The sequence below is a fragment of the Dunckerocampus dactyliophorus genome, chromosome 15 (genome assembly GCF_027744805.1).
Source record: "Dunckerocampus dactyliophorus isolate RoL2022-P2 chromosome 15, RoL_Ddac_1.1, whole genome shotgun sequence".
Taxonomy (NCBI): Eukaryota; Metazoa; Chordata; class Actinopteri; order Syngnathiformes; family Syngnathidae; genus Dunckerocampus; species Dunckerocampus dactyliophorus.
The window spans coordinates 10,266,476-10,290,751 of record NC_072833.1 but is presented as its reverse complement, the minus strand read 5'-3'; the positions used below and the strand labels follow the sequence as shown (position 1 = coordinate 10,290,751).

The window sequence follows — 24,276 nt, the reverse complement described above, 5'->3', positions numbered from 1 at the left end:
GGTCTCCGTTCTCGGCTCGCGTGATGAGCGGTTCACGCTTAAGGTCGCGTTCGTGTTGAATGCTGAAATCCAACCTCGCCATCGCTTGCACATTTAAACGTGACTTTGGCCTGAGACATATGGAGAATGGGTGACAGTCAAGTGATTTTCATCCTACAGTTTGTTAACATGTTTTTTCCTCCATTTCTGCGTATTTTTATTTGGATTGTTCTGTTTTCATATGATATTTTATCCTCTGGTGGTATTTTCATTGTATGCAGTGGCTTCCAATCTAAAGAAAATCACATGGATGCATGTTGTTAATGGCGGTCGTGGAATGCTTTTATTTCTAAGTCTATTTTGCACTGAGCAGGAAGTCATTGTGTGCGCGTTTTAATGCTGTGGAACTAGACAGCAGGTTCCACTGACTTATTGTCACCTTAGCCATGTTGTACTGAGGAGCCAGGACACAGATGGATGTAAAACATCCCGATAAGTTCATCATCACTATTTTCCACTTAACCACAACTGGTCCAATTGCGGTTGTGTTGTTAAAAACGTACAAAAAAGCTAGCGCAAAACACACAAGTGGAGTACAGCTGTACACTGATGCTTTCTGCCTCTCAGTAGCTGATTACCAATGTGTGATCTGCCTCCTTATGTAAGGGTTCCCCACAACTGTAATCAAATTGCCTATTAGAAGCGTAACAATATCATGTCGGTGTTGCGAAAGCACGACAATCAACAAATGCAGTCGAGTAGACACACAACTCAAACGGCAAGCACGCGCGCCGCGGTTTTATTTGCTCGGTCTGGATCCGATACAGTGTGTAAGTCACATGAAGGTCATGGTTCTGATTCATTACCTGTCGACACACTCCAATCAGATCATTATTGTCCCTAACGGTTGGTTTCACAACATTTACCTTGCTGGTGTCCTCATCTCAAGCCTCATTCGGACTCGGTCACTTACCTGCCAGCGCGTCAGAACGTGTGATGGAAGAACGTTGTGTGATACATTAAGGAAGTAGTCCTAAGTGCAAGATAAAAGGTGGAGGCTGGATGTAATTATGGCGAGATAAAATATTAGAATTATTTTATTTTGAAAAAGTGATGGGGAATTTGAAAGGAAAAAAAAACAAGAATGAAGTTTATTCGGAGGTCTAAACATAATTAAGGTGTTTTTCCTCACGTCTTTTTGATGTTATGTTATGTTATGACTTTTGTTCTTAATATTTTGACTTTATTCCCGTAAAATTACAGCTGTTTTTTCCCATTTCTAGTGGTTTTTTTTTAATTTTCCAACTATTTCATTTCGTCTTTCCTCTTGTAAATGTTCTTTTTGTAATTATAACTTTGTTCCCATAATATTTGTTATCTTTTAAAACAATGAATTTTTTTTATGATATTTTAAAATGATATTTTTCCTCATTTTACAAGTTTATTCTCATAAAATTGCTACTTTTTTCTCATTGGAAAACTATTTTTTTCTCTTAATGTTTTGACTTTACTCTGGTAAAATTTCTGCTGTTGATTTTTTGAAAAATAATTTTTCAAATAGTTCAGCATTCTTCTTGTATATTTTCTTCTCTTCATATTTTGACTTTATTCCCTTTTATAAATGTTATAAATTTTCCTAAAATTATTTAATTTATTAAATTAAAAAAATAATTAAATAAAAAAAAATTTGACAATAAAACCTTTTTTCTTTAATATTTCAACATCATGCTACTAAAATGACATTTTTCCTCATACTATTACTTTATTCTTGTGAAATTATGGCTTTTCCCCCCATTGCTAGCCACTTATCTTACTGAGGAGTAGTAGAATTGAAGCAGTAAATGTAGGCCAGTGCTTCTCATAGTCCTGACTGCACAGCGCTGGGTGTTTGTTTGTTTGGAGCATTTTGACATTGTTGCATTGGAGCATTTCTGCTTTTGTCTTTTCTAATGTGAAATATGTGCCGTCTCTCAATAAAGGTGGGGAAACACTATTTCAGAGTACGTCTGACGTGTTTCTCTACTTGTCAGCCGTGCATGCCAGCGAGCGAAGGCAAGAATATCTCCACTGACACCACACAAAACGGGCTGCCAATTACGGCGGCTGGTTACCATGAAGACAGGAGACAGCGGTGTGTTATATCCCATAATCCCAGTCGCTTTGGATTTTCCACTCTGCTTCATGCGAACAAGGACACCGAACTACAGAGGCGGTTTCAATGTGGAAAACCGAAACACAGTGCAGCTTCGCAAAACCGAGTTAAACATGAAAATTTTAATATGACGGTTAGCACATCTTTTACGAAAAATTCCCATCATTTCTAAAACAGAGATGTCTCCAGGAATTGAACTGGTTTAGAGTGTGTGTGTTTGCACTATTGGCTTTATTTTTGTTCAAAGAAGTGTATGCAATCAAAGGGAATACTTAGCTAAATCTATGGCATCGATTACAGTAATCCCTCATTTATCACTGGTAATTGGTTCCAGACCCGACCGTGATAAGTAGGATTCCTTCGATATAAATAGAATATTTTTGTAGTTAGAGCCTAGAAAACCTGTTAACGACTTTCTAAATAATCAGAGAAAAGCCATTCAAGACATAAAGAAAACTCGTGCTTGTGTGTGTCACACTAAATGTGTTCCACATGTGTGCACAGGATGTGACATCGGGGGTTCAGAGTTGAGTTTTACCACAGCTCGGTTTATGTCTGGAACAGTAGCCCGTGTCGTTATTATTGTGTTATTACTGTCTGGTGCTTGTCTCACCGAACGTTAACTCATTCAATCCCAGACATTCAATCCCAAAGACAACCCTTTTTTTGACTGCTCTTTCAAAGCACACAGAATATTGTGTTCCAAGGCTATATAAACACGGGACCTACCAAAGGAAAGATTAGACTGCCGTCTTTCATTTGAAGAAAACATTTGTTTTGACCTTTTTTCATTCTTTAGGAATCAGCAGTAGAACATAGGTAAGTTTCAGGAAAATATCAGTTCCCGACCAGAAAAGCTTTTGTTTTGCATTCGGGATTATGAACATGTATAAATGCATCTTTGGTATTGAATGAGTTAAAGTAACATGACTGACACCTAGTGACCAGTGTAGAATACTACACTCACAATTTGAATGTGTCTTCGTAATGCCTTTTAGTTGTATTGTAGCTCATTTAGCCACTTGAAAATGCTTAATTTCGGCAAAAATACATACAGTTTGCTTAAATATGTATATATTTTTTATTAACTGACTGTATTCATCCACAAAGCAGAATTATTTATTAATGAGTATGTTTTTGAAAAACCGTGATGGAGTGAAGCTGCGAAATTGTGGCGAGGGACGACTGCACACGGCTTCAAAAATGCCAGCAATACCTATGAAATGCCACTGGGCAGCGGGAACGTGGAGGTGTCGCTCTGCACCTGACACCTTCTTGTTCTTCTCTGCTAAAGACGACTTCGTGACCAGTTATTTTGCAGGGGTAAACCGAAGAACAGCTTGTCGTATCCAGGCAACAAGTTTGTTGCCAGGTGACAGAGACAGAGGTCCTGAAACCTTGAGAAAGCGTGCAACAATTGTACATGAATAAAACAGGACAACTCCTTCAATGCACGCATTTCTCTGATCCTGCTTTTTTCCATCACCTTTACTGTGTGGGAGCTAAAGGTACATGTTTGCCGGCCACTATGTGCACGCTATCCTCCTGGTTCTTGTTTCTGGAACCTGTGCAATATGTGCTGCACATCCTAACCAGCCTGCCTAATTGCTTTACGGCATCACGAGAAACAGCGCGGCGACTTATCAGGAAACAATACCCGCCGGCAAATGTGAGCACTAATAAGTGGTGGGGATTATCAGGCATGTTTCTGCCAGAATGCTGCAGCTTTCATGTGGCAGCTACTGTATGTGCAGAGATAACGATCATTTTCCAAGGAGCTACTGCTGACAAATCCGCCATTAAGGAATTTTTCTCTCCCCCCCCAAAGCTGTGTGCTGTACTTGAAGTTTGATTCAGATTGTGTTACTTGGAACGTTTGTTTGCCATGATCTGTTTAGCTCCTGGTGAAATGATGACTTTAAGATATACAGCAGCTCCACTGCATATTTGCAGATTTCTCTGCTTTGTATTGTAATTAATCATCTTTTTTAAAATTGTAACTTAGATAGAAAGTGGTTTGATGGCGCTATCTGCAGGGGGGAAATCCTGTAATCCTGTAGAGCAGTGATCCCCAACCCCCGGTACCGGGCCGTGGGTCATTTGGTACCGGGCCGCACAGAAAGAAAAAATAATTTCCATTATTTCATTTTTTTATGTTTTATTTTGAAAAGTGGCCAGATTCTCTCTGTTACATCCGTCTCACTTGACGCATGTCCATTGTGCGTGTGCTAACTTTATCTCATGCCACGCAGATAGACTACTACTGTATTTTTACCATTTTTCTTTCACCTCATATTTGGTGTCAAATGCTGATACTATGTGGGAATGCATAAAGGTAAGTTTGGATGACTTATTGAGTGCTAATGTGCACATTTTTCTCAAGTTAATTCATGCTAGCACACTGCCTTTTACCACACACGTGGTAACAAACAGCCATGTAATAATCTCTCTGGAAAAACTTGGCTGGAACTTGAACTGGTGAATGGTGGGTCGGCATTCATTTTGTGCTTTAATTTGATGTTATTCATGTCATAGTTTTACACAATACGGAAAAAATATGATAAATTTGATCGCTATAATGTACGATCCGCCTACCCACCAACCCCACCCCCGGTCCGCGGGAGATTTGTGGGAACACAAGTAGGTCCGTGGGTCAGAAAAGGTTGGGGACCACTGCTGTAGAGGGCGCTGTCTCACAAGTCAATTCACTCAACATTTTCCAGCAGGAAGGAGCTTTGACAAGGCGTGATGCTGTGTAAGTGCATGTTTACTGTGTACAATACTGTATGCCTTTAATTGTTCAAGTGTGAAGCTGATTTTAAAATGCATTTACTAACTGTGAGAGGCATATTATAGGGTTTAGAGTATCATCCGTTATTTACGTTTTTCCGCCAATAGAGGGGATATACTGCGCTGTATATTCAGTGTACAACGCATACAGCATTCAAGCTTTGGGGGCCAGGGTAAGATTTTGTGCGTCTACTTACTTTTGTGTTCAAATCATGCACAAAACCTTCCCGATAATAAACAATCATTTTTTTCAACAAGACACCTCAGGGAAAACCTAATATTAAAACATCTGTACAACACAAAAATATTTTAGCATATCAACATCCATCCATCCATTTTCTATGCCGCTTCTCCTCATTAGGTTCACTGAGGCATGCTGGAGCCTATCACAGCTGACTTCGGGTGACAGGCGGGGTACACCCTGGACGTGTCTGGTATTATTTATCCTGAATCCATTCATTTATTATTTATTGAATTAAAAAAACACGGTGTGTGATCAATTATTCTGAATGTATTTATGTGTTATCACTTAATGAAAACCAGTGTTTGGTATAATTTCTCCGGAATTATGAAAACCACAGTGTCTGATATCATATATCCTGAATTTATTGATGTTATTCATTGAATAAAGACCACAGTATGTGGTAATGTCTTATTATAGGAGTAACATTTTGCCGTTTCAAAAGATTTTTTGTCAAAATAAGGTGATTTATTGCCAACAATGTACACAACTTTGCTTTATTATATTTCAGACACAAATTAACGTGACAAAAACATACAGCAAGTCATAATATCTACAAATTGCACTACAAAATTTGATGTGATCTGGTCTGTATTTATTTATTCTCATTCTATTTTCTTGTCTGTCACGTCTTGCCTTCGTTGTTTATTTTATCATTGGGTGATTAAGACATTTATGACATTTTTGCAGAGCTGTTGGTCCTGGAGATTAATAAAGTACGTATCTATTTAGTCGTTCATTTTCTTCTCCATTTTTGTGGCAAAACATCCAGTTTGTGTCCAAAGGAGTACTGATGCCATCTAGCGGGCAAACGTCCACATTACAATAACGTCCCATTTCTTGAGTTGAATGTTTTCTTGGCTTTTTCTTATGAAAGTATGAATTAACCTCACTTCACCAAATGTATCTCAAAAGTCCAATATTGGCGTTTCAAAAGAATTTTTGTCAAAATAAGGTGATTTACTGCCAACAATGTGACCCAACTCTGCTTTATTATATTTCAGACACAAATGAACCTGACATAAACATACAGGAAGCCATAAAGTCTGTGTGGTAAAAATCAATGCCGGTAAAGAACTAAATGATGTTTCTGTCATTTAAAGACAAATAAAGCCACCATGTGATTAATTTGACAGTGCGCTAAAGCAGGGGTGTCCAAAGTGCGGCCCGGGGTCAACTTTTAGCCTGCAGCTTGTTTTTAATTGGCCCTCAGCATATTAAATAACGTCATTATTAATGAGATATACTATCAGATATTAAACAGTTTGCTTTGTCACCTACAACACGAAGCCAGTATGTTTTGTTCCGGTAGTTTAGCATATATTGACTTACATTGGATTGGTTTTAACATCTTTAAAAATGTATGTCATGTAATGTTTTTTTTTGTACACAGCCCTCGGTGGAAAAAGTTTGCACACCCCTGCTGTGAAGTCCAAACGCACGCAATTTCTCAGAAGACCTCCAAGTCTGCTGAGTTGTACACCACTGGTGTCTCCTCAGCGCCCACAGGTTGCTCCTCCTGGCGCTCCTCGTCGTCCTCCTTCGCGGCTTCTTCAAGCGCCTCCAAGGCCTCATTGGTGTCGCTGGCGAACGTCTCCCTGGAGACGTCATCGTGCTCCTGCAGGTCCAGCATGCCGATGGCCTGCTTCATCTTCTTGGCCACCAAGTGCCTCCTCCTCTTCTGGGCAGACTTCTTGCTCTTTTGCTCTTTCTGGCTCTCCTCGAAGAAGATCTCTCTGATCTGGGCCCGCGTGATGCTTGGCGTGTTCTTCAACAGGTAGAGGTACACGCCGCCGGGCGTGCGGCGTCTGCTGCCGTCCAGGGTGTAGACGCCACCACTTTCCTCCAGTGTTGCAGTCTCACCGAGCAACTCTATGGCTTTTTTCCCCCCGATGATTCCCACAATGCGTTCTATTAGGTCCTTTTTAGGCTCTTGTAATCTATACACAATCTCATCCACAATTTTATCTTCAGGGTCATCTTCGGTGATCTCATATCGGCCTTTCACGTCCATCTCAGCTCTTGGACCCAGTCTCTCTTTCACCGGCCTCTTCCTCTTTGCATCCCGCCCATGCCCGCTCATGTACTCATCCAACTGTGCATCCAGCACTTCACCTTCGTCTTTTTGCTCTTTCTGCCGCTCTTTCTCCATGATCTTCTGAGCCAGGACGTAATTGTAGGTCTCCACATTCCTGTCAGACATGCTAATTTCACCGTCCATGCCAAAGACACCCAGTTCTGCAGCGACGGCATCCTGGCACTGCTCCTGCACTACAGAGCCCCAAATGTTATTCACCTTACGGCTCCCCAGTGCGCATGCGCCGGGTTGGCGGTTCGGTCCGGGTTGGGCGATGCTTGTGTTGGACACTTTTAGTCGTTTCCCACGCCAACCACCACATTCCTCATCAGACGAGTCCACGTCGCTGTCACTGGTCTCCCGACCGGAGTTTCTGTATGCAACTGTAGACTGCAAAGTAGCAGCTCTGTTCTGGAAGGCCTGGCCGCTAAAAGCCGGAGGTAGCAAGGATCGAGTTGGCGGGACCGTGGTAGTTCTCATCTCAGAATCAGATCCAGAGCCGGAGAGCTCTCCATCTTCCAGATCACCGCCCATAACATCTCCACCATCCGCCATGTCTTAGCTGTACGCGACATAAAAGACAATGGCTGTTAATTACAATGAATACTTCTATTCACTGACAACACACACATTAGAATTGTATGTCCTGCCAAAGGACAGCATATTAAAAGCATTTACCTTAAAATGTTGAATTACAGCAAACACGGATACTCTCGAATTTACATAAACTGTTTTCTGTCTACTTGAGGTGCTAATGTGACAAACAATGTCGGCAAACTTTGAGATCCAGGATGAGGAAAATTGGCGCTATGCTAAAAACACTCACTTCCGCCTACCACTTTCCTGTCCTATATTTTTCAAAATAAACGTGACCAAGACCGGCTCAGCCAGTATTTCTTATATTGTTATATTGTCTTATATTGTTAAACATAAGCGTACTGTATGGTAAATATGAAAAATAAAATATTAAACAAAGAACAGACTTGTGAGTTTGTATTTCATTTTCCACCCCATTAGCTTCTAATGCATTTTGAACTGTTGTACAACAACTCTAGTGTTTTGAATTCCATTTTACCAGTCGGGAAAAACGACATTTACTTCCGACTCGAATTTCAAGATGGTGGCTCTGCAAAATGAATTAAATGTTCAAGAAAATTTAATTGTTTGTGCCAACAGATGTGGCACAGTATCTCTGAGAATATATATGCGCTAACAAATAAGATTACTTGAACGCAGCCAGTTTCCAAGCGGATGTGACGTAGGATTTTGTCATTACACAACTGTCCTCTCGCCCGGTCTGATCCTTTCAGAATAAACGTCACCAGGACTTGTTAGTACATTTTACTTTACCCTTTTTTGTTTGTTACCGACGAATCAGTCAAGTTGCTGAAAAGAGGACTGTAGCCAAACGATGAAAAAGAAATCTTGTTTGGGATTTTGCGTTTCTCTTCGATATTGTCTTTCCGCCCAATTACCTTATAATGTATCTCTGGGCTGAAGACTCACGCTGTAACAAGGTTACTTGAATGCAGCGTTTTCTCAAGCGGATGTGACGCATCATGTTGCCACTGAAAACGACTCGTGCGCAGTCTGACAGATAAAAATGGCGACCCCCTTACGTCTCTTCACATCTACCGGAATATGTTTGTTACGCAGATCTTTGCTGGAGCAAAATCGTCTGGGCAGAGTAAGATGATTAAGTTACCATCTATTCTACTTAAAATATGTTCGATAGTTTTCAATGTTATCGTTTTAACGCACTTCAAAGCATGTAATAATTGGATAAGTTGACACAGCTCAGTTGCATTTCATGACTTAAGACTAAATAATCTTAACATTAGTGTGTAAATGTTATAGATGAACGGATGCTTTGTTGTCATTCACAACATGAGACATGTGGAACGAAACAAGGCCCGTGTTTTAATTCGGACACTAAATGGTAGCATTTTGACTGCACAAGTGCGTTCACACTTAAACTGTACAGCAAAATGCAGTACGCTACGTTAGTACCCGGATGCTGCACTTAACACACTCACAAATGGTGAGTGTGCAGTGCAGTGCGATTCATAAACGAGTCGTGACGTTCGAAACTCGTGAGTCTCACGGGTACTCGTCTCTATAAACTCATTCACTTACTCACCCCGGCTACCCTTAGCTCATTGGCTCTCTGGTTTGTCTGCGGGACCCACCATCATCCCTCAATGACAAGCGGCGACCCAAACTGCGGATTAAAGTGACTGTTTTCGTTACGCAACTGTCTACAGGGCGCTAACTTTCAAACGTGTTGCAAGCATCATATCCCGCCCTCTTCCTAGTCGGAGCGTGTAAGGTACGATCTACAACACAAACATGCACAAGGAGCTTTGCTATGCGCTGACAGTGTGAAGCCACTAATGACATGTTAGATGGTGGTGGTCTTGTATTGTTTGTTTAAAAAATGTAACTTGGAGCCAGTTGCAAACGGTCGCTTTAATGAAAAGGCACTAAAGTGCAGTTTCAATTTGAGGTAGTGTTATCGGATTTATCGGTATAACACCATAATTCCTCATTGGACTGATTATCGTGCACTCTTAATAAAGACAAAATATAAAAACTTAATAGGCAGAAGTAAATACAAAATATAAAAATCAAACCAGAACAAAAGAACATCAACATGGACCACAGAAAGTGACATCATTGCCGTTTTTCTTTTTTGTAGCTCACTGCTGGACCACACAGACGCTTGGCGACACAGGCTGCTCACCACGTGGCTTTAAATGTCCCTGAAACGAAAGTAACCACTTTGGAAAATGGGTTCCGTGTGGCTTCTGAGGACTCTGGGCTTTCAACGTGTACAGTAAGTCACGCAAAACTCCCAACCGATTGCTGCGCCGTGAGTCGCATTGTCACATTTGTTGCGATCACACAGCCCTTAGTCTCTGCATAAACAAGTGACTTCTTTCAGGTGGGGCTCTGGATTGACGCCGGCAGTCGTTATGAGAATGAAAGAAATAATGGCACAGCGCATTTTCTAGAGCACATGGCGTTTAAGGTGAGATGGTCACCCTAAACACTGAGTTTAGCGAGCACAGACGGGTTACGGGACCGACGTCAACCAGTTCTTCAGTGAGAGAAAATCTATTATCTTTGGTCTTTTGTGCCAGGGCACCAGGAAGCGGTCCCAGTTGGACCTGGAGTTAGAAATTGAGAACATGGGGGCACATCTAAATGCGTACACATCTCGGGAGCAGACTGTGTACTATGCCAAGGCCTTCTCCAAGGATCTTCCAAGAGGTAGTATAATGTAGGGGTGGGTGAAATTTTGGATACCAAGCAAATGCAGGGCCTATGAAGGCTTTTTACTTGAAATTTTTCAAGATCATTGATTTTGTAGTGATTGTAATTGGAATTAAAATCAACAATATCATGTAAACTCATGTTACTTGTATGTTATATTCTTCAAAGCTGTGGAGATCTTGGCTGACATCATCCAGAACAGCACGTTAGGTGAAGCCGAGATCGAGAGGGAACGGGGTGTGATCCTCCGAGAGATGCAAGAAGTGGAGACTAATCTGCAGGAAGTGGTTTTCGATTACCTGCACGCCACTGCATACCAGTCCACGGCACTGGGCAGGACCATCCTGGGTCCAACCGAGAATATCAAGTAAGATATTTTTTTGTTTAAAAAAAAAACCCAACACATTCTCTTAAATGTTCTGCACCAGGATTTGAACACACAGTTGTTGAATTGCAGGACGATTAACAGAGGAGATCTGGTTGAATACATCACCACGCACTACAAAGGTCCGAGAATAGTGCTGGCTGCTGCTGGAGGTGAGAACTGTTTGGAGCATTATGTGGAAAAAGTGATGTAAGAATATGAACAACACAACAAAAAAAAGACATTTTGGTGAAAATAAGCATAGAAGAGAACTGGGAATATATCAATTTCTTCACTCTAGTATCCATTCGATACTGATACTACCTTTTATGCCGATGCTAATGATATTTACATTTTATATCAATCCGCCCACTCCTAGGATTCATCAGGCTCGTCCTAATTGTTGTGGTGTCAAACCAAAACGTTGGGGAGTCACTGCATTATCCGTCGGACCGTTTCCTGAATGTGTGCTCTTATGTGCGTCCAAACAGGAGTTTGTCACAATGAGCTCATTGATCTGGCCAAGTATCACTTTGGAAAGCTTCTTGGCAGGTACGAGAGCGATGCCCCGACACTGCCGTCGTGCCCCTTCACAGGAAGTGAGGTAAAGGAGTCCTTATTAACTCTCTCGGTCTATAAATACATTATACAGGTGAACTCGCTACTCATCGAGTCCCGGTCCACTGTGGTTTTCGGAATACTTTAAAGTGCCCGCTAAAGTGGATGTCGATTGCTTTTGTCGACGTACAATTTGAGACCCAAAGGTGTCATTTCTATGACAAACGGGTCTGTTGATGCTGACATGTATTGTAGTCGTCGTCATTATGGCTAAGCGGCATGAAACGGCAACTTGACTACTGTCCAGTTACACAGCATTGTGATGCACTGTGACTTCCTGTTCAGTGCAAAGTAAGCTTCAAAATCAAAGCATGGCAGTATTAACCTGGATTCGACCACAGCAACTAACAAAATGCACCCATTTGTTTTTAGATTGTTATCCATCAGCCAGAAACATGCATCTTCATCTCTCTAGCCAAAGTCACAAGAATGTGCAAGCAATACCTAGTTTTGCTTATGTCGACAACCACTTATACCAACGTCGGTCAACCAGTCCAAGGGGTTAAATGGGTTCCACTGTATAGGTAATGAATAAGTAAATTCTTCTAACAACTCCATGATTTTTCAGATTCGTGTACGTGACGACAAGATGCCGTTGGCTCATATCGCTATTGCCGTGGAGGCCGTTGGATGGTCACACCCTGACACCATCCCTCTCATGGTGGCAAACACACTTATTGGAAACTGGGACCGCTCCTTTGGAGGAGGAGTTGTGAGTTTGTTTGTTTGTTGTAGTTTTTTTTTTTTTTAAGTTTTGTACTTAAACACTCCAGAATAAAATCTTTAAAACAGGAGAAAAATGACAAAAGATTGTTAGAAGAGCATCAAAATGCAGAAAGAGACAAAAATTGAAACCGTCGTAGGTTAATACTATTTATCATGCAAATGGCAGAAATGCTAACAGTTGTTGGTTTATATGACAACTAAGTTAGTTTTTTTTAAACTTTTGTGTACTTTCAGAATCTGTCCAGTAAACTGGCTCAGATGGCGTGTCAGGGAAACCTGTGCCACAGCTTCCAGTCCTTCAACACCTGCTACACCGACACAGGCCTGTGGGGGCTCTACATGGTGTGTGAGGCCGGCACCGTCAAGGACATGATGCACTTCACCCAGAAACAATGGTGCGCTCTATCCCACATTGTTACGACGGGATTTGCAGCCTTTTACGTTTGTTTTAATGTGATGTCAGGATGTCGCTATGCACCAGCGTAAGCGAGAGCGAGGTGGCTCGGGCTAAAAATCTCCTCAAGACGAACATGTTACTGCACCTGGATGGTAAGACGCTAAACCAACACGGACGATCAAAGACATTCATATTTCATCATCTTTGTTCTTCCTAGGGTCCACCCCCATATGCGAGGACATTGGCAGACAGATGTTGTGTTACAGTCGAAGGATACCTTTGCATGAGCTCGAGGCCCGGATTGATGTGAGTGGACATGTTCCTTTAAACACTAATAATAATGTTTGTCTTGTTTTTACTAGAACCTGGACTTTTTAATCATATTTTAGTTTGGATACTAATACCACCGTATTTCCTATGGCCAGGGTTTTTCAATTTACTTTACCTACAGAGAGTACCAGTATTAGGTCATTTATAATGGCGGACAAATTCATTTTTTATTTAAAAATACTTATCTTGTAAAGTATAAAATCAGTAAAAGTATTAAAATTGATATATTTAATATTGCTCAACAATTATTACAAATTTTAATCCTGATTAATCTCATGACTCTGTGCAATTAATCTCATTTTAGCACATGATTGCAATATCTGTGCGACTTCGATTAATGACATGCCGGCAGATAGTTGTGCGATTAATCACCTCACAAATGCAAGAGTTTAACAGGCGACTCGCATCCAGGTACATTTTGCGCAATTAAATACACTCGGGCCCCACTCAATCTCGATTAATCGCACCTACGCAAATGCTTTAATCATATTTAACCACAAGATTTTTATGTGCTCAATGGCACGGTTATGCCACAAAATTTGACAAATGATTTATTATAGACAAAGTATTTCTCACTTATTTGGGAAGAAAATTCTACATGAACAAAAGTGCATTTGCCAATAAGCTAACAGCTACTTTACTACTACTACTTAATTACTACAAGTAATTAAACTATTACATTCACAAATATTTAGTACTGAGCCATTCTAACTGTGAGCATGTTAGGATTTTTGCCATTCTCCTCGTGTTAAATAGCATTTCCGCACATGGTTTGATGGGAAACCACTATGAAACTGCCTTAGCGCTTTAAGTACTTAGTGCTAACTGTTTGCACTTTAGCCATTCTCCTCATGTTAATGTTTACCTACACTACATGGCTTGAAATAAAATCATTAGAAAACTGCCTAGGCACTTTTGGTAGTTAGTGCCATCAAGAATAAGCATTTATATAAATGTGGATGTTTAACATTGTTGTGATTATATATGGTTATGGTGTTACATTCTTTTTACGTTTGTAACTTTCCCTTTCAAAAGGCCGTGGACACGTCCACCATCAAGGATGTGTGCACTAAACACATCTACAACAAAGCTCCTGCCATTGCAGCTGTTGGTATGTCACTGTTGTCATTGTGATCGTTAATAATTTGTTAGTAACGTGACCTACTGACGTATACACCACTAGTCGGGACAGAAGAGGTGTAAAACGTTTTAAAAATCAAACTGACTCTCTTTCAGGGCCGATTGAACAGCTTCCTGACTACAATCAGATTCACAACGGGATGTTCTGGATGAGGACCTGAGCAGAATTGCTTTCAAATGTATAAAAGAAAACACAGCATTCAAGTCCGTAGTATTTTTTGTTGTTCTTTTAATGATTTTATTATAAAATAAAGACCAACACAATACTGTTATAATAATGAAGACAGACATATTGGCTTTGCGTTGTCATTTTTTACTCTTGCTCGCCACTTGCTCCTGTGCAGCTTTCTTGGCTTTAACCATCTCCACCAGTTCCTGGCGGAGAAATGTGACATTTCACGATTAATATATACACACACTACTGCTATACTACATGATACTATTAATGAAGGATGTAATTGTACATGTACCGGTAGTCATAATCACATTTTTCAAGAGGTGTACTGATGTCCTACTTGGGACACATTAAAAGTAAGGGCGTGTGCAGGTTTGTTTCATTTTAAAAATCATTAAAAAAGCTAAGCAGTTTTACGTTTTATTCCTTTACTGTACCCAAAATGAACCTAACTGTGCTTAAGGCGTAGCGTTACAGCCCCTACTATTATTGTTGCTATTAGGAAGAGACCACCACTTTACCTTGTACCTCTTCATACAGTCTTTCTTGTTTCGTCCCGGGACGGAGGCGGCTATCTTCTCCCAGCGTTCAGGTGTGCTGACAGGGTAGGTTTTTAGCGCCTGCTCTAGAAGCTTCTGCTCTTCTGTGGTCCAGGGGGCCACGTTTCCATCACCACCGGGGCCTTCAAGACGCGGACAGGAAGCTTTTATTTTACGCACTTTGACACGTAGACCTCCTTCCAATCTGCTGACAGCAAACCTAGAGCGATTTCATTGACGCTAGCAACACAGCACTCACCTTCAAACCTCTCTGAGGGCACAGCGTTGTCTACGGTGGTTGGTACGCTAGTATGCTCCTTCTTGAACTTCTCAAAGGCTTTTCTGTTAATGTCATCTTTCTGGAGTGGGTCTGAGGAGACAAGACATTTCTTTGCTAGTCGTTCCAGCATTTACACTTGATTGGGGCTTTAAGATTCCTACTGCTAGCACTACAACCAAATGCAATCTTTACCGAGCCGCTGTAGACTCTTAGCTTTGTTGATGACATCTTTGGCGGTCCTCTTCATGCTGCTTGTGGAGTGCAAATTCATGTAGTTGGCGATAACCTCCCATCTGTTAAACAACAAAAACATGTATTCATCAGTATGAAATACATCAAATGCAAAGCAGGGCGGCACAGCTGTACTGTAATGTGGCTTTTTCCATATAGCGGTCGGGGACATTTGTTTACTGAGCTGCAGGAGGTACCAGGCATCTGTTGGGAGGCTTGGGATTTTATTTGGACAAATCTATTTTGCTAATACATTTGTCAGATATATATATAGTTGCAAATGGTGATTAATCATGAAATTAATGAGTTTCCAAATTAATCATGATTAATCACCATTTGCAACTTTGTTTCATTTATGCCCATTTTTACAGTATATTATGAACAGAAATGATAGGACTCGGACTTGAAATGTACGCATTAACGGCTCCAAATGAACTGAAAATTTCAAACAAGCTAAAAGATACCATACGTCTGAAAATCGATTTACCTCACACTAGTCTCCTAGTAGCAGAACACTTGAAAGGTATGTAAAGTTAATGAATGCATTTCTTGTTGAAGCCTGTGAAAACGACCCTAATGCTGACATTATCACCGAAAGTAAATTTAAATATTTAAAAAAAAAAATTGCTGCCACAGCGGAGGCAGTCCGCCACCCATGCAGCCCACCACCAACGCTTCAAAAACTCCTAGGAAAACCCCTGAATGCTAATCTCCCACTGCAAACGCAACGACACACCTCCAGTATGTGGTATTTCCAGGGTCATCTCAGGTATGTACTGTAAATCACGCTACAGACAACCACGATGTGAACTAAAGTATGGCTCATGCCACCCTGACTTTACCTGGCGTTGGTTCCAGCAGGAAATAGATTGACCGCCTTGATAAGCAGCTGGAGGTCTTCCTCATTCCAGCCTTTCCCGCCGCTTCCTCCTCCGCCGCTGGCCTGCTCGGCGCTGCGACCCGTCTGCATGGCCTGGAACTCGGCCTCCTTCTCCCTCTGCAGCTGAGCATTCACCTCCTGCACCTGACAGGACAGACAATACGGACAGTTCAGGTATCTTCTCTCCATTGCTATCTCTTTTGACATGATCTTATCCATTAGCACTTTCTGTTTACGATATCCTCCATCTATAATTAGCTCCTTTTATCACAATATCTTGTATCCATTATTGTCTCCTGTTTCACAGTATCTTCTATCTATTAATATCTCTGGGGGTTTTTTTTACCTGCTTTTCTACTGCTAGCTTGCTGTCCTCCTTTGAAGCTGAGGCCAAGAGTTCATTGAGAGACTGCAGGCTGGAAGAAAAGACAGCTCTGTATTTAAACCGAATGAAATGTTACAAACTAGTGCAGCAAAAGTTTAGCCCTGAAAGCAGAAACGTCTGTACACATAAGAAACATGAATATATTGCACAATTATATGTATTCCAAAATGTTACTTTATATAACACAAATCATATTTTTTAAATATATTTTAATTGAATGTATGATTTTATTAGATATACTTTGTCATTAAATGTAATTTCTTTAAAATATTTGACTTCAGTTAGTAATAAATATTTGTATATATATATTTAATTTATTTTGTATTAACTAGTTATAATAATATAATAATAATAAAAAATGATTATTATTCTAATATTAATAATATATGTTATAATAATTCTTATTATTATATTATTAAGTTCGCATTTTTTGTACAGGGTGTCACTAAAGTCTGGACACACCGGCAAATATCTCTTTGTGCTAAGACGATTCCATACGCATCAAGATTTGTTCAGGCAATCATAAAAAAAAAAATGTAAAAAAAACACTTTTGAAATAACTACATCAAATTTTATGTGAATGGATATATATACACACACACACACACACACACATACATATATATATATATATATATATATATATATATATATATACACACATATATATATATACACACACACACACACACACATATATATACACATATATATATATATATATATATATATATATATATATATGTATGTGTGTGTGTGTGTGTGTGTGTATATATATATATATGTGTGTATATATATATATATATATGTGTATATATATGTGTGTGTGTGTGTGTGTGTGTGTATATATATATGTGTGTATATATATATATATATATATATATGTATATATATATATATATATATATGTATATGTATATATATACAGTTCGAAATCCCCCAGTTTACATCCCCCATGTTAAGACTTGTCCCACTTTGTTTGATGGCTCTTGAACACAACATCTAGGTAACTTTCTGCACAGACTACTATACTGCATTGTTCCCCTTTTTCCTTCACCTCATATTTGGTCCCAAATGCTGATGCAATGTGGGAATGCATAAAGGTAAGATTTGATGATGTTATCGAGTGCTAACGTGCATATTTGTTCAGTGCACCTCTCTGAAAAACAAACGCCAGGCTTGTACTGGTGGGTGGCGGCTCTGTATTCATTTAGTGCATTTCATTTGATGTCGTTCCTGTCCTAGTTTTACAAAATACACAACAGATACGATAAATGCTATCATGTACGTATGTTTTGCTGATGTGTTGAAAATCTTTCCTGGTGACTCGCTAGAGCACTGCTAACGCTATTTACATCCATTCTCATCTTCAGTCACGCTAATCTACGGAGCACGTGCGACAAACCGTTTCGCCCGCAGCCGAGGCTCTCACGTTCTTTAAGAGACGGACTGTGAACAGGTTGCTAGTCTTGCTAGTCGAGGTAGGTGGCACCAATCAGTTTACTCTCCACGCAACTCAACAACAGGCAACAATTCTTTAGCAATAGCTAAATGGCTACGGCCAAAGGCTACAACAAACTCATGACATGGAAACGGAAGTACACTTGAGAGAAATGTCTACAATGTTTAAGACAATATTGTTGGTCACCACAATGTGTTCATTGCCCTAAGGTTCATAATGGCAGGTTTAACTCTGGAACTGAATGAACAATGAACTTTACATGAAACGCTTTGAGAGAAATGAAGTTAACCAGCTTTGGTCTCAATCAGAGGTTCCACGAAACGTTAGTAGCATTCATAACGGATACTGAAATGTACAGCAAAGGAACACTTTTCCAACAAACCCAACCGCGTATCTCCTACTCTCCTACCTTGTGAGCTCCAGCCTATCACAGAGCTTCTCTACCTCCTCCATCATCTTCACATTTTCGGCTTCATTGTCAGCAAAGTAATTCCAGTTCTGTGAAGTGAGACAAGCCATGGAAATAAAACGCATTAGTAACCAAGCAGGTCTAGAGTTCATACTTGTATACATAGTAGGGGTGTCCCGATCAAGAAAACGCAACACCACCATGCAGACATGTCCGCGGTGTACGGTGGTGAAGTCAGTTTCACGTTGGACGTTGGATATTGGGCTCCATAGCTACAGCGGTAGTTCCCTCTCACTGTGCCCAGACTGCTGTGTCATTGTGTGGGGAGCTCGCACGCAGTGGCGGAGCTGCGTGGTGGCCGTGTCCACCCTTGGTCACTCTCCGGCCACCCCCACTGCCCATCCAGAGATTTCAGGGATCAACTTATTGCCAAAACAATGGTCTCACCGCACGAGAAGTGCTGCTCTAACCGCTGGTTGTTTATACTAGGGACCGTCAATAAATTACTATTGTGTTGAAGCGAGTTTGTTAAAAAAATGTCATATATTCTAAATCCCACCACAAATTGTTTTTTTTAACCACGACAAATGATTAGTCCTACCCTAAAACTATTTTGCACGCCCATTTTTTCCTATTTTATCTTTTATTGGATGGACTCTTATTGGCTTGGGGAGCTTACTCACACAGGTTTGTTCCAAAAGCCAAACAATGTTGTTGGTCATGCTGTGTAATAAAGTAAATTCAGCAAGACTTTGGTTACATTATTTTTAATATGTTGAAGAGCTATTTTCATAAACACACTCAATTCCACAAAGTCCTGTTTGTAGCAAAAGCCCATTCTTATAAAAAAGAAATCAATCGGATCGGGAAGACTATTAAAGAAATTGGATCGGAAGCCAAAAAATGCGGATCGGGACATCCCTAAAACATAGTATATGAACAGAATTAACCTTGCAGGTCGTCCTGAGCTTCTGCCGTTCCTTTTTGATGGCCTTCTTCTGAATTTCCTTCTCCTTCTTGGCCAACTGGGCAGCCTGCTTGGCCTCTTCTTCCTCTTTCTCTTTAGCCAAACGAGCCACCTCGAGCTCTGCCTGCCGGACCTGCCAACACACAATGATTTGCATGTAATTCGTATTTATCCTTTATAGCAAAGCAATGGCTTGTGTGCTCTTCACAAGCAGTAGGAATCTTCATTAATAAACCATCCATCCATTTTTTTATACCACTTGGGGTCGTGGGTAAGCTGCAGCCTTGACACAAACGGTTTGAACATATTAACAGAAATCATGTATTTGGATCGCTAGACTGACTCGCTCCTTCTCTTCCTGCTCTTTCTTCTTGGCTTCAGCTTTCGCCTTCTTCTCAGATTCCTTCCTGGCTTTTTCCTCTTCTTTGAACTTCTTTATTCTCGGATCACAGCTGTAGGCGGTGTCTGTGCAGGAAAAATACAACACAATGCCATTAGTCATTCCTTTCCACGTGGCATACCGCGACTTCTCAACTGTGACATGACAACTGCCGTCTCTGTACCAACTAGTGTTCGTATTCTGTTCATCTCCTCCTTTTTCCTCTGAGCTCTGGAGGCTCGATTCTGCTTTTCGATCCATCTCCTCTCATCTCGACTACAGGGGGACAATATGAACAAGCCGGTCAGGCACTGGGGGTCCCAACAATTGGATTCAAGGGCTAAAAAGGCCTACCATTCAGCCTTCTCTTTCTCCTCTTCATCCAAGTATGAGAATTCCCTCCATGAATCAAAATTGTACCTGTAACAACAGACACGAGTATGAAGGCCTTCCGCACATTTTATTTTATGTATGGCTCAAACCGTACCTCGACCACATACCAAAATGAGTAGAAGTTGTCCACATCTTCGAAGGACGACTCCATGGCTCCTAGTTTGGGCACATGCTTTTTGGTCGACCATCGGGAATTTCGCTCAAAAACCGAAGCAAACACCTGGAAGAAGTTCTCTTTGCCTTCACTCTTGGAGGGGACGCTATTGTCAAACGTGGGATCTACACTGTCAAAGGCTCGTCTCTTCACAGGGTCGGACAGGGCTTCTATAGCTGTAGGTCCGAAATATTAAAAACAGTGTGTGTGAGGACCCAAAGGTGATACAAGCATTTGTAAAAAGTAGTAGGGGTGGGCGGATGGAACCAACTATGGGTAGTATCAATACCAAGGGTATTATCAATGTTGGATCAATACAAGCATGATGGGATCTACGTTTTTCAGTTCTCTTCTCTTTATGTCCACAAATATCTTGTCTGTTATTATAACATCCAGTGCCCAAACAAAGCACCCTACGCGTGGCTGACTTGCGGCGTGCATATCTTATCGAGTGCGACTGCTAAATAAGCCGCCATGGGGCCAAAGAAAGTTGCGAGTGCCAGCAATTTGATAAAGAAGATGCGAAACATTACTGAATTCGATTTTGCCAGGATGTACGGGAAGTCCGCATCAACAACGAGTTCCATCCATTCGTCATTTCTAATGATCTTGCACTGTTTTCTGCATGAATTGTATTTTTGGTTAATATTTTTGGGCGTCTGGAATGGATTCACTGGATTTACATTATTTCCTGTGGGAAAAAATGGCCTCCTTTTCGTACATTTAGGTTTCCCTCGAATCTTTTGGAACAAATTCATAACGTAAACTGAAGTAACACTGTTGCATAGTATTGTAGGGGTGGGCAGATCGATCCAAATATTGATAGTATGGATGCCAAAGGTAGTATCAGTATGGGGTTGATACTCGTGTGATAAGACTGATATTTTTCGGTTCTCTTCTATGTTTATCTTCACAAATATCTGTGTTTTTGTTGTGTTATTCATATTGTTGGTATTGTTATATAACATAGTAGAGGTGCACAGATCAATCCAAATATCAAGATCGATTGCTATTTATTTTTCATTCATTTTTATTAAATTATTTATGATTCATTTATTTTACATTATTTACTTTATTTTGCTCAAACAATTGTATGTAATAAAGGGGAATAATTGTACTGTTGTGTTGATATTGTTTCATTTTTTTTTGTCTTATATCACTTTATTTCTACATTGTTAAACTATTCGCAATTAAGTTTACAGTATTTATTTTTATTTTTTTTGCTTACCTTAAATCTTTGTCCTGTGTTTTATTCTGACTGCAATCATTGAGCAACAAATTAAAGACAAAATCATTCGATGATCTTGGAAACAGGGCCGCAAGGTGGCTTAGTGGTTAACATGTCGGCCACACAGTCAGGAGATTGGGTTCGAATCTCCGCTTGAGCATCTCTGTGAGGAGTTTACATGTTCCCGGGTTTTCTCCGGGTGCTCCGATTTCCTCCCACATTCCAAAAACATGCATGTGAGCATGTTAGTTAATTGGCGACTCTAAATTGCCCATAGGTATGAATGTGAGCGTGAATGGTTGTTTGTCTATATGTGCCCTGCGATTGACAGACGACCAGTCCAGGGTGTACCCCGCCTCTCGCCCGAAGTCAACTGGGATAGACTCCAGCATACCCCTGCGAACCTAATTAGGATAAGCGGCATACTAAATTGATAGATGAATGGATGGATGGGTCTTGGAAACATTCCAGGTAAAAAAAAAAAAAAAAAAGTATCAGTATCTGCAATAATGGCCCTGTACTTACGCAGTACCAAATCAAGACCAAAATTTGCAGTATCGCCCACCCCTACAAAGAAGCATCCTACCTTTAGTTATACATGTGAAGTAATCATTGTCTCCTTCTAAAATCTGCTCTCCGGCAGCTTTCCTTTTGTCAGGATGGTGCTTCAACACAATGGCTTTATCTGTTGAGAAACAATGAAGTATGTATCTACAATGTAACTTCTTTGCACAATGGAGATCCACTGCCGCCTTTCCACTGCACAGTGAGGCTCTGAAATAGCACACTGGGCCACACAACAATGGAAGAGATATGGGCTGCTGGAGGAGACTGTAATCAGCGTTGCAGCAAAGTGGAGACAATGGAGCACAATACTACAGCATCCGGAGATAAGGCACTGCAACGGGGTAAGCTAACAATACTCTGTGTGTTTATTTTGTCATTTTAGGGTTGTGTATTCCCAAAAGTTGCAGGGACCAAGCTGTGGCAATCGGGAGTAGCAGGAGGAGAGCCAAGCAGGTACTGTGCAGTGGAAAAGGAGCAGAATGAGAGCGGAACTTGACAGCATACTCACGGGCAGCTTTGATCTGTTTCTGAGTGGCTTTGTACCTCAAGTGCGGCAGACCGAGGACAGCATAGTGATCTTGATTCTAACAGCACAGTAACAGAGGAAAAATGATACCATTAAAATAATCAGGGAGGGCAAAAACAACAAATGCATGGGTCGGATATTAATTGAACTCTATAGGGTTATTGCAATTTCACAAGGTACGTAACAGTGGAACTCTCTCACGTCGACACCCCTCAGACTAGCTGACTGACGTTGACGTAAGCGGTTGTCGACATCAGCAAAGTTGAAACTAGCTGTGGCTTGCACATTTACTTGTGACTTTGGCCAGAGACAAAAAGAGAATGGGTGATAATATAAGATTTTTGAACCTACGGCACTTTGTTGACATGCTTTTCCTCATTTTGTGCATATTTGACTTAGATTCTTCTGTTTTCATGTGATATTTTATACTCCTATCCAACAGAGCTGCTGCAGCAATTTTGTTGCATGTTTTGACACGCAAATCTGTTTTCTTGCCTTCCAGTCCTTTGGGTCAAGTGTTCGGAGCATCGGATGCTCCTCCAGCTGAAACTCCTCATCATCTGACTCCTCAGAGGACTCCTCCTCCTCTTCCAGCTCCTGAAAGGACGTCGACGCATTCCTGTTTTGCCTCTTCACATAAGCTTCAAACCAGCGACCCACGGGCTCTACCTGAACCTGCACAGAGGCTAATAGAGGGAAACAACTTTAAAAATAGTTATGTTTTTAAAAACAACAACAGTAAACTGCTGTTCAAATTAACAGCTGATACTTTCTGCAGTTGAGTAAACCATCCTTGAAATAGTTTGATTGCACAAATCCTGTGCTTATGTAATAGCTTACTCTGAGAAGTAATCTTAAATACACAAGTCTGTTTAAATACAACAGGCGTTGAAGCATGAATGGATGTATCAGCGTAAAAAAATGAAATGAATGGAGATAACATTACCTGTCAAGAAGCTGCAGTATGTGAGCCGTGAGTGGGCAGCAATGGGCTATTATGCAACAGTTCCATTACTGGGCTAAAATCACTCATTAAAATATAAAGGGGGGCATTCAACTGTTATTTGCCTTTTATATTAGCTCAATGTCATTGTCTGTAATCAAGCATATCGCTGACGAGTATGCTAACAAACTCAAAAGTAGGGTAGCTTAGCAAGCTACCTCCCAGTGGCCTCACACACGCTTCTTACCGGCAACAGCTTTGAACACAGTCGTTCCATCCCCGTCCACCGCTTCTAATAACATTTTCGGAAGAATGGCAACACGAACATTCAGGTGCCACAATCCTTGAAATGATATTTTCAGAAAGTGATTCAAATTCAGGCCCGCTTATTTACACACCACATGGGCATCCAGTAAAAAAGAACACATTCGTGAGAAACTCCGGGTGTCACCTTGTAAAACATTCCGTGTTACAGTAGATGCCAAGTCATATTTTGTTCCGAATTTACTGCAAAACATTTTCACCAAACGGACAAATGCAGATTTGATAAAAAATAAAAAATATATGTTTTATTATCTTAGTTATTATCCTATTCTAACCCATTTTAATATTTAGTATAGGTATATTTACTTTTTTAAGAGAACATGAATCGGATACGGTTGCACCTG

General features: G+C 40.6%; 3 protein-coding genes across 3 annotated transcripts; 1 reads left to right on the top strand and 2 right to left on the bottom strand.

Moving 5' to 3' along the window:
• Nucleotides 1-5,606: 5,606 nt before the first annotated feature.
• On the bottom strand, nucleotides 5,607-8,065 carry phax (phosphorylated adaptor for RNA export). The gene is made up of 2 exons (XM_054799860.1): nucleotides 7,918-8,065; nucleotides 5,607-7,801 (listed from the first exon to the last, which is right to left on the bottom strand). Exon 2 carries the CDS (start codon nucleotides 7,792-7,794, stop codon nucleotides 6,613-6,615), a length of 1,182 nt encoding a protein of 393 aa, XP_054655835.1. The 5' UTR covers nucleotides 7,795-7,801; nucleotides 7,918-8,065; the 3' UTR covers nucleotides 5,607-6,612.
• Nucleotides 8,066-8,777: 712 nt separating this feature from the next.
• pmpcb (peptidase, mitochondrial processing subunit beta) lies at nucleotides 8,778-14,677 on the top strand. Its single transcript, XM_054799858.1, has 13 exons — nucleotides 8,778-8,926; nucleotides 9,938-10,075; nucleotides 10,184-10,270; nucleotides 10,383-10,512; nucleotides 10,684-10,882; nucleotides 10,973-11,052; nucleotides 11,371-11,483; nucleotides 12,066-12,209; nucleotides 12,458-12,618; nucleotides 12,687-12,772; nucleotides 12,838-12,926; nucleotides 13,986-14,061; nucleotides 14,187-14,677. The coding sequence occupies exons 1-13, from the start codon at nucleotides 8,843-8,845 to the stop codon at nucleotides 14,249-14,251; spliced, it is 1,452 nt and encodes a 483-aa protein (XP_054655833.1). The 5' UTR covers nucleotides 8,778-8,842; the 3' UTR covers nucleotides 14,252-14,677.
• Nucleotides 14,299-24,067, bottom strand: dnajc2 (DnaJ (Hsp40) homolog, subfamily C, member 2). The gene is made up of 16 exons (XM_054799857.1): nucleotides 23,856-24,067; nucleotides 23,161-23,351; nucleotides 22,648-22,723; nucleotides 22,159-22,257; nucleotides 20,298-20,520; nucleotides 20,152-20,217; nucleotides 19,982-20,073; nucleotides 19,762-19,883; nucleotides 19,402-19,551; nucleotides 18,452-18,540; nucleotides 16,542-16,611; nucleotides 16,158-16,339; nucleotides 15,277-15,377; nucleotides 15,064-15,174; nucleotides 14,787-14,947; nucleotides 14,299-14,465 (listed from the first exon to the last, which is right to left on the bottom strand). The coding sequence occupies exons 1-16, from the start codon at nucleotides 23,908-23,910 to the stop codon at nucleotides 14,397-14,399; spliced, it is 1,857 nt and encodes a 618-aa protein (XP_054655832.1). The 5' UTR covers nucleotides 23,911-24,067; the 3' UTR covers nucleotides 14,299-14,396.
• Nucleotides 24,068-24,276: the final 209 nt, after the last annotated feature.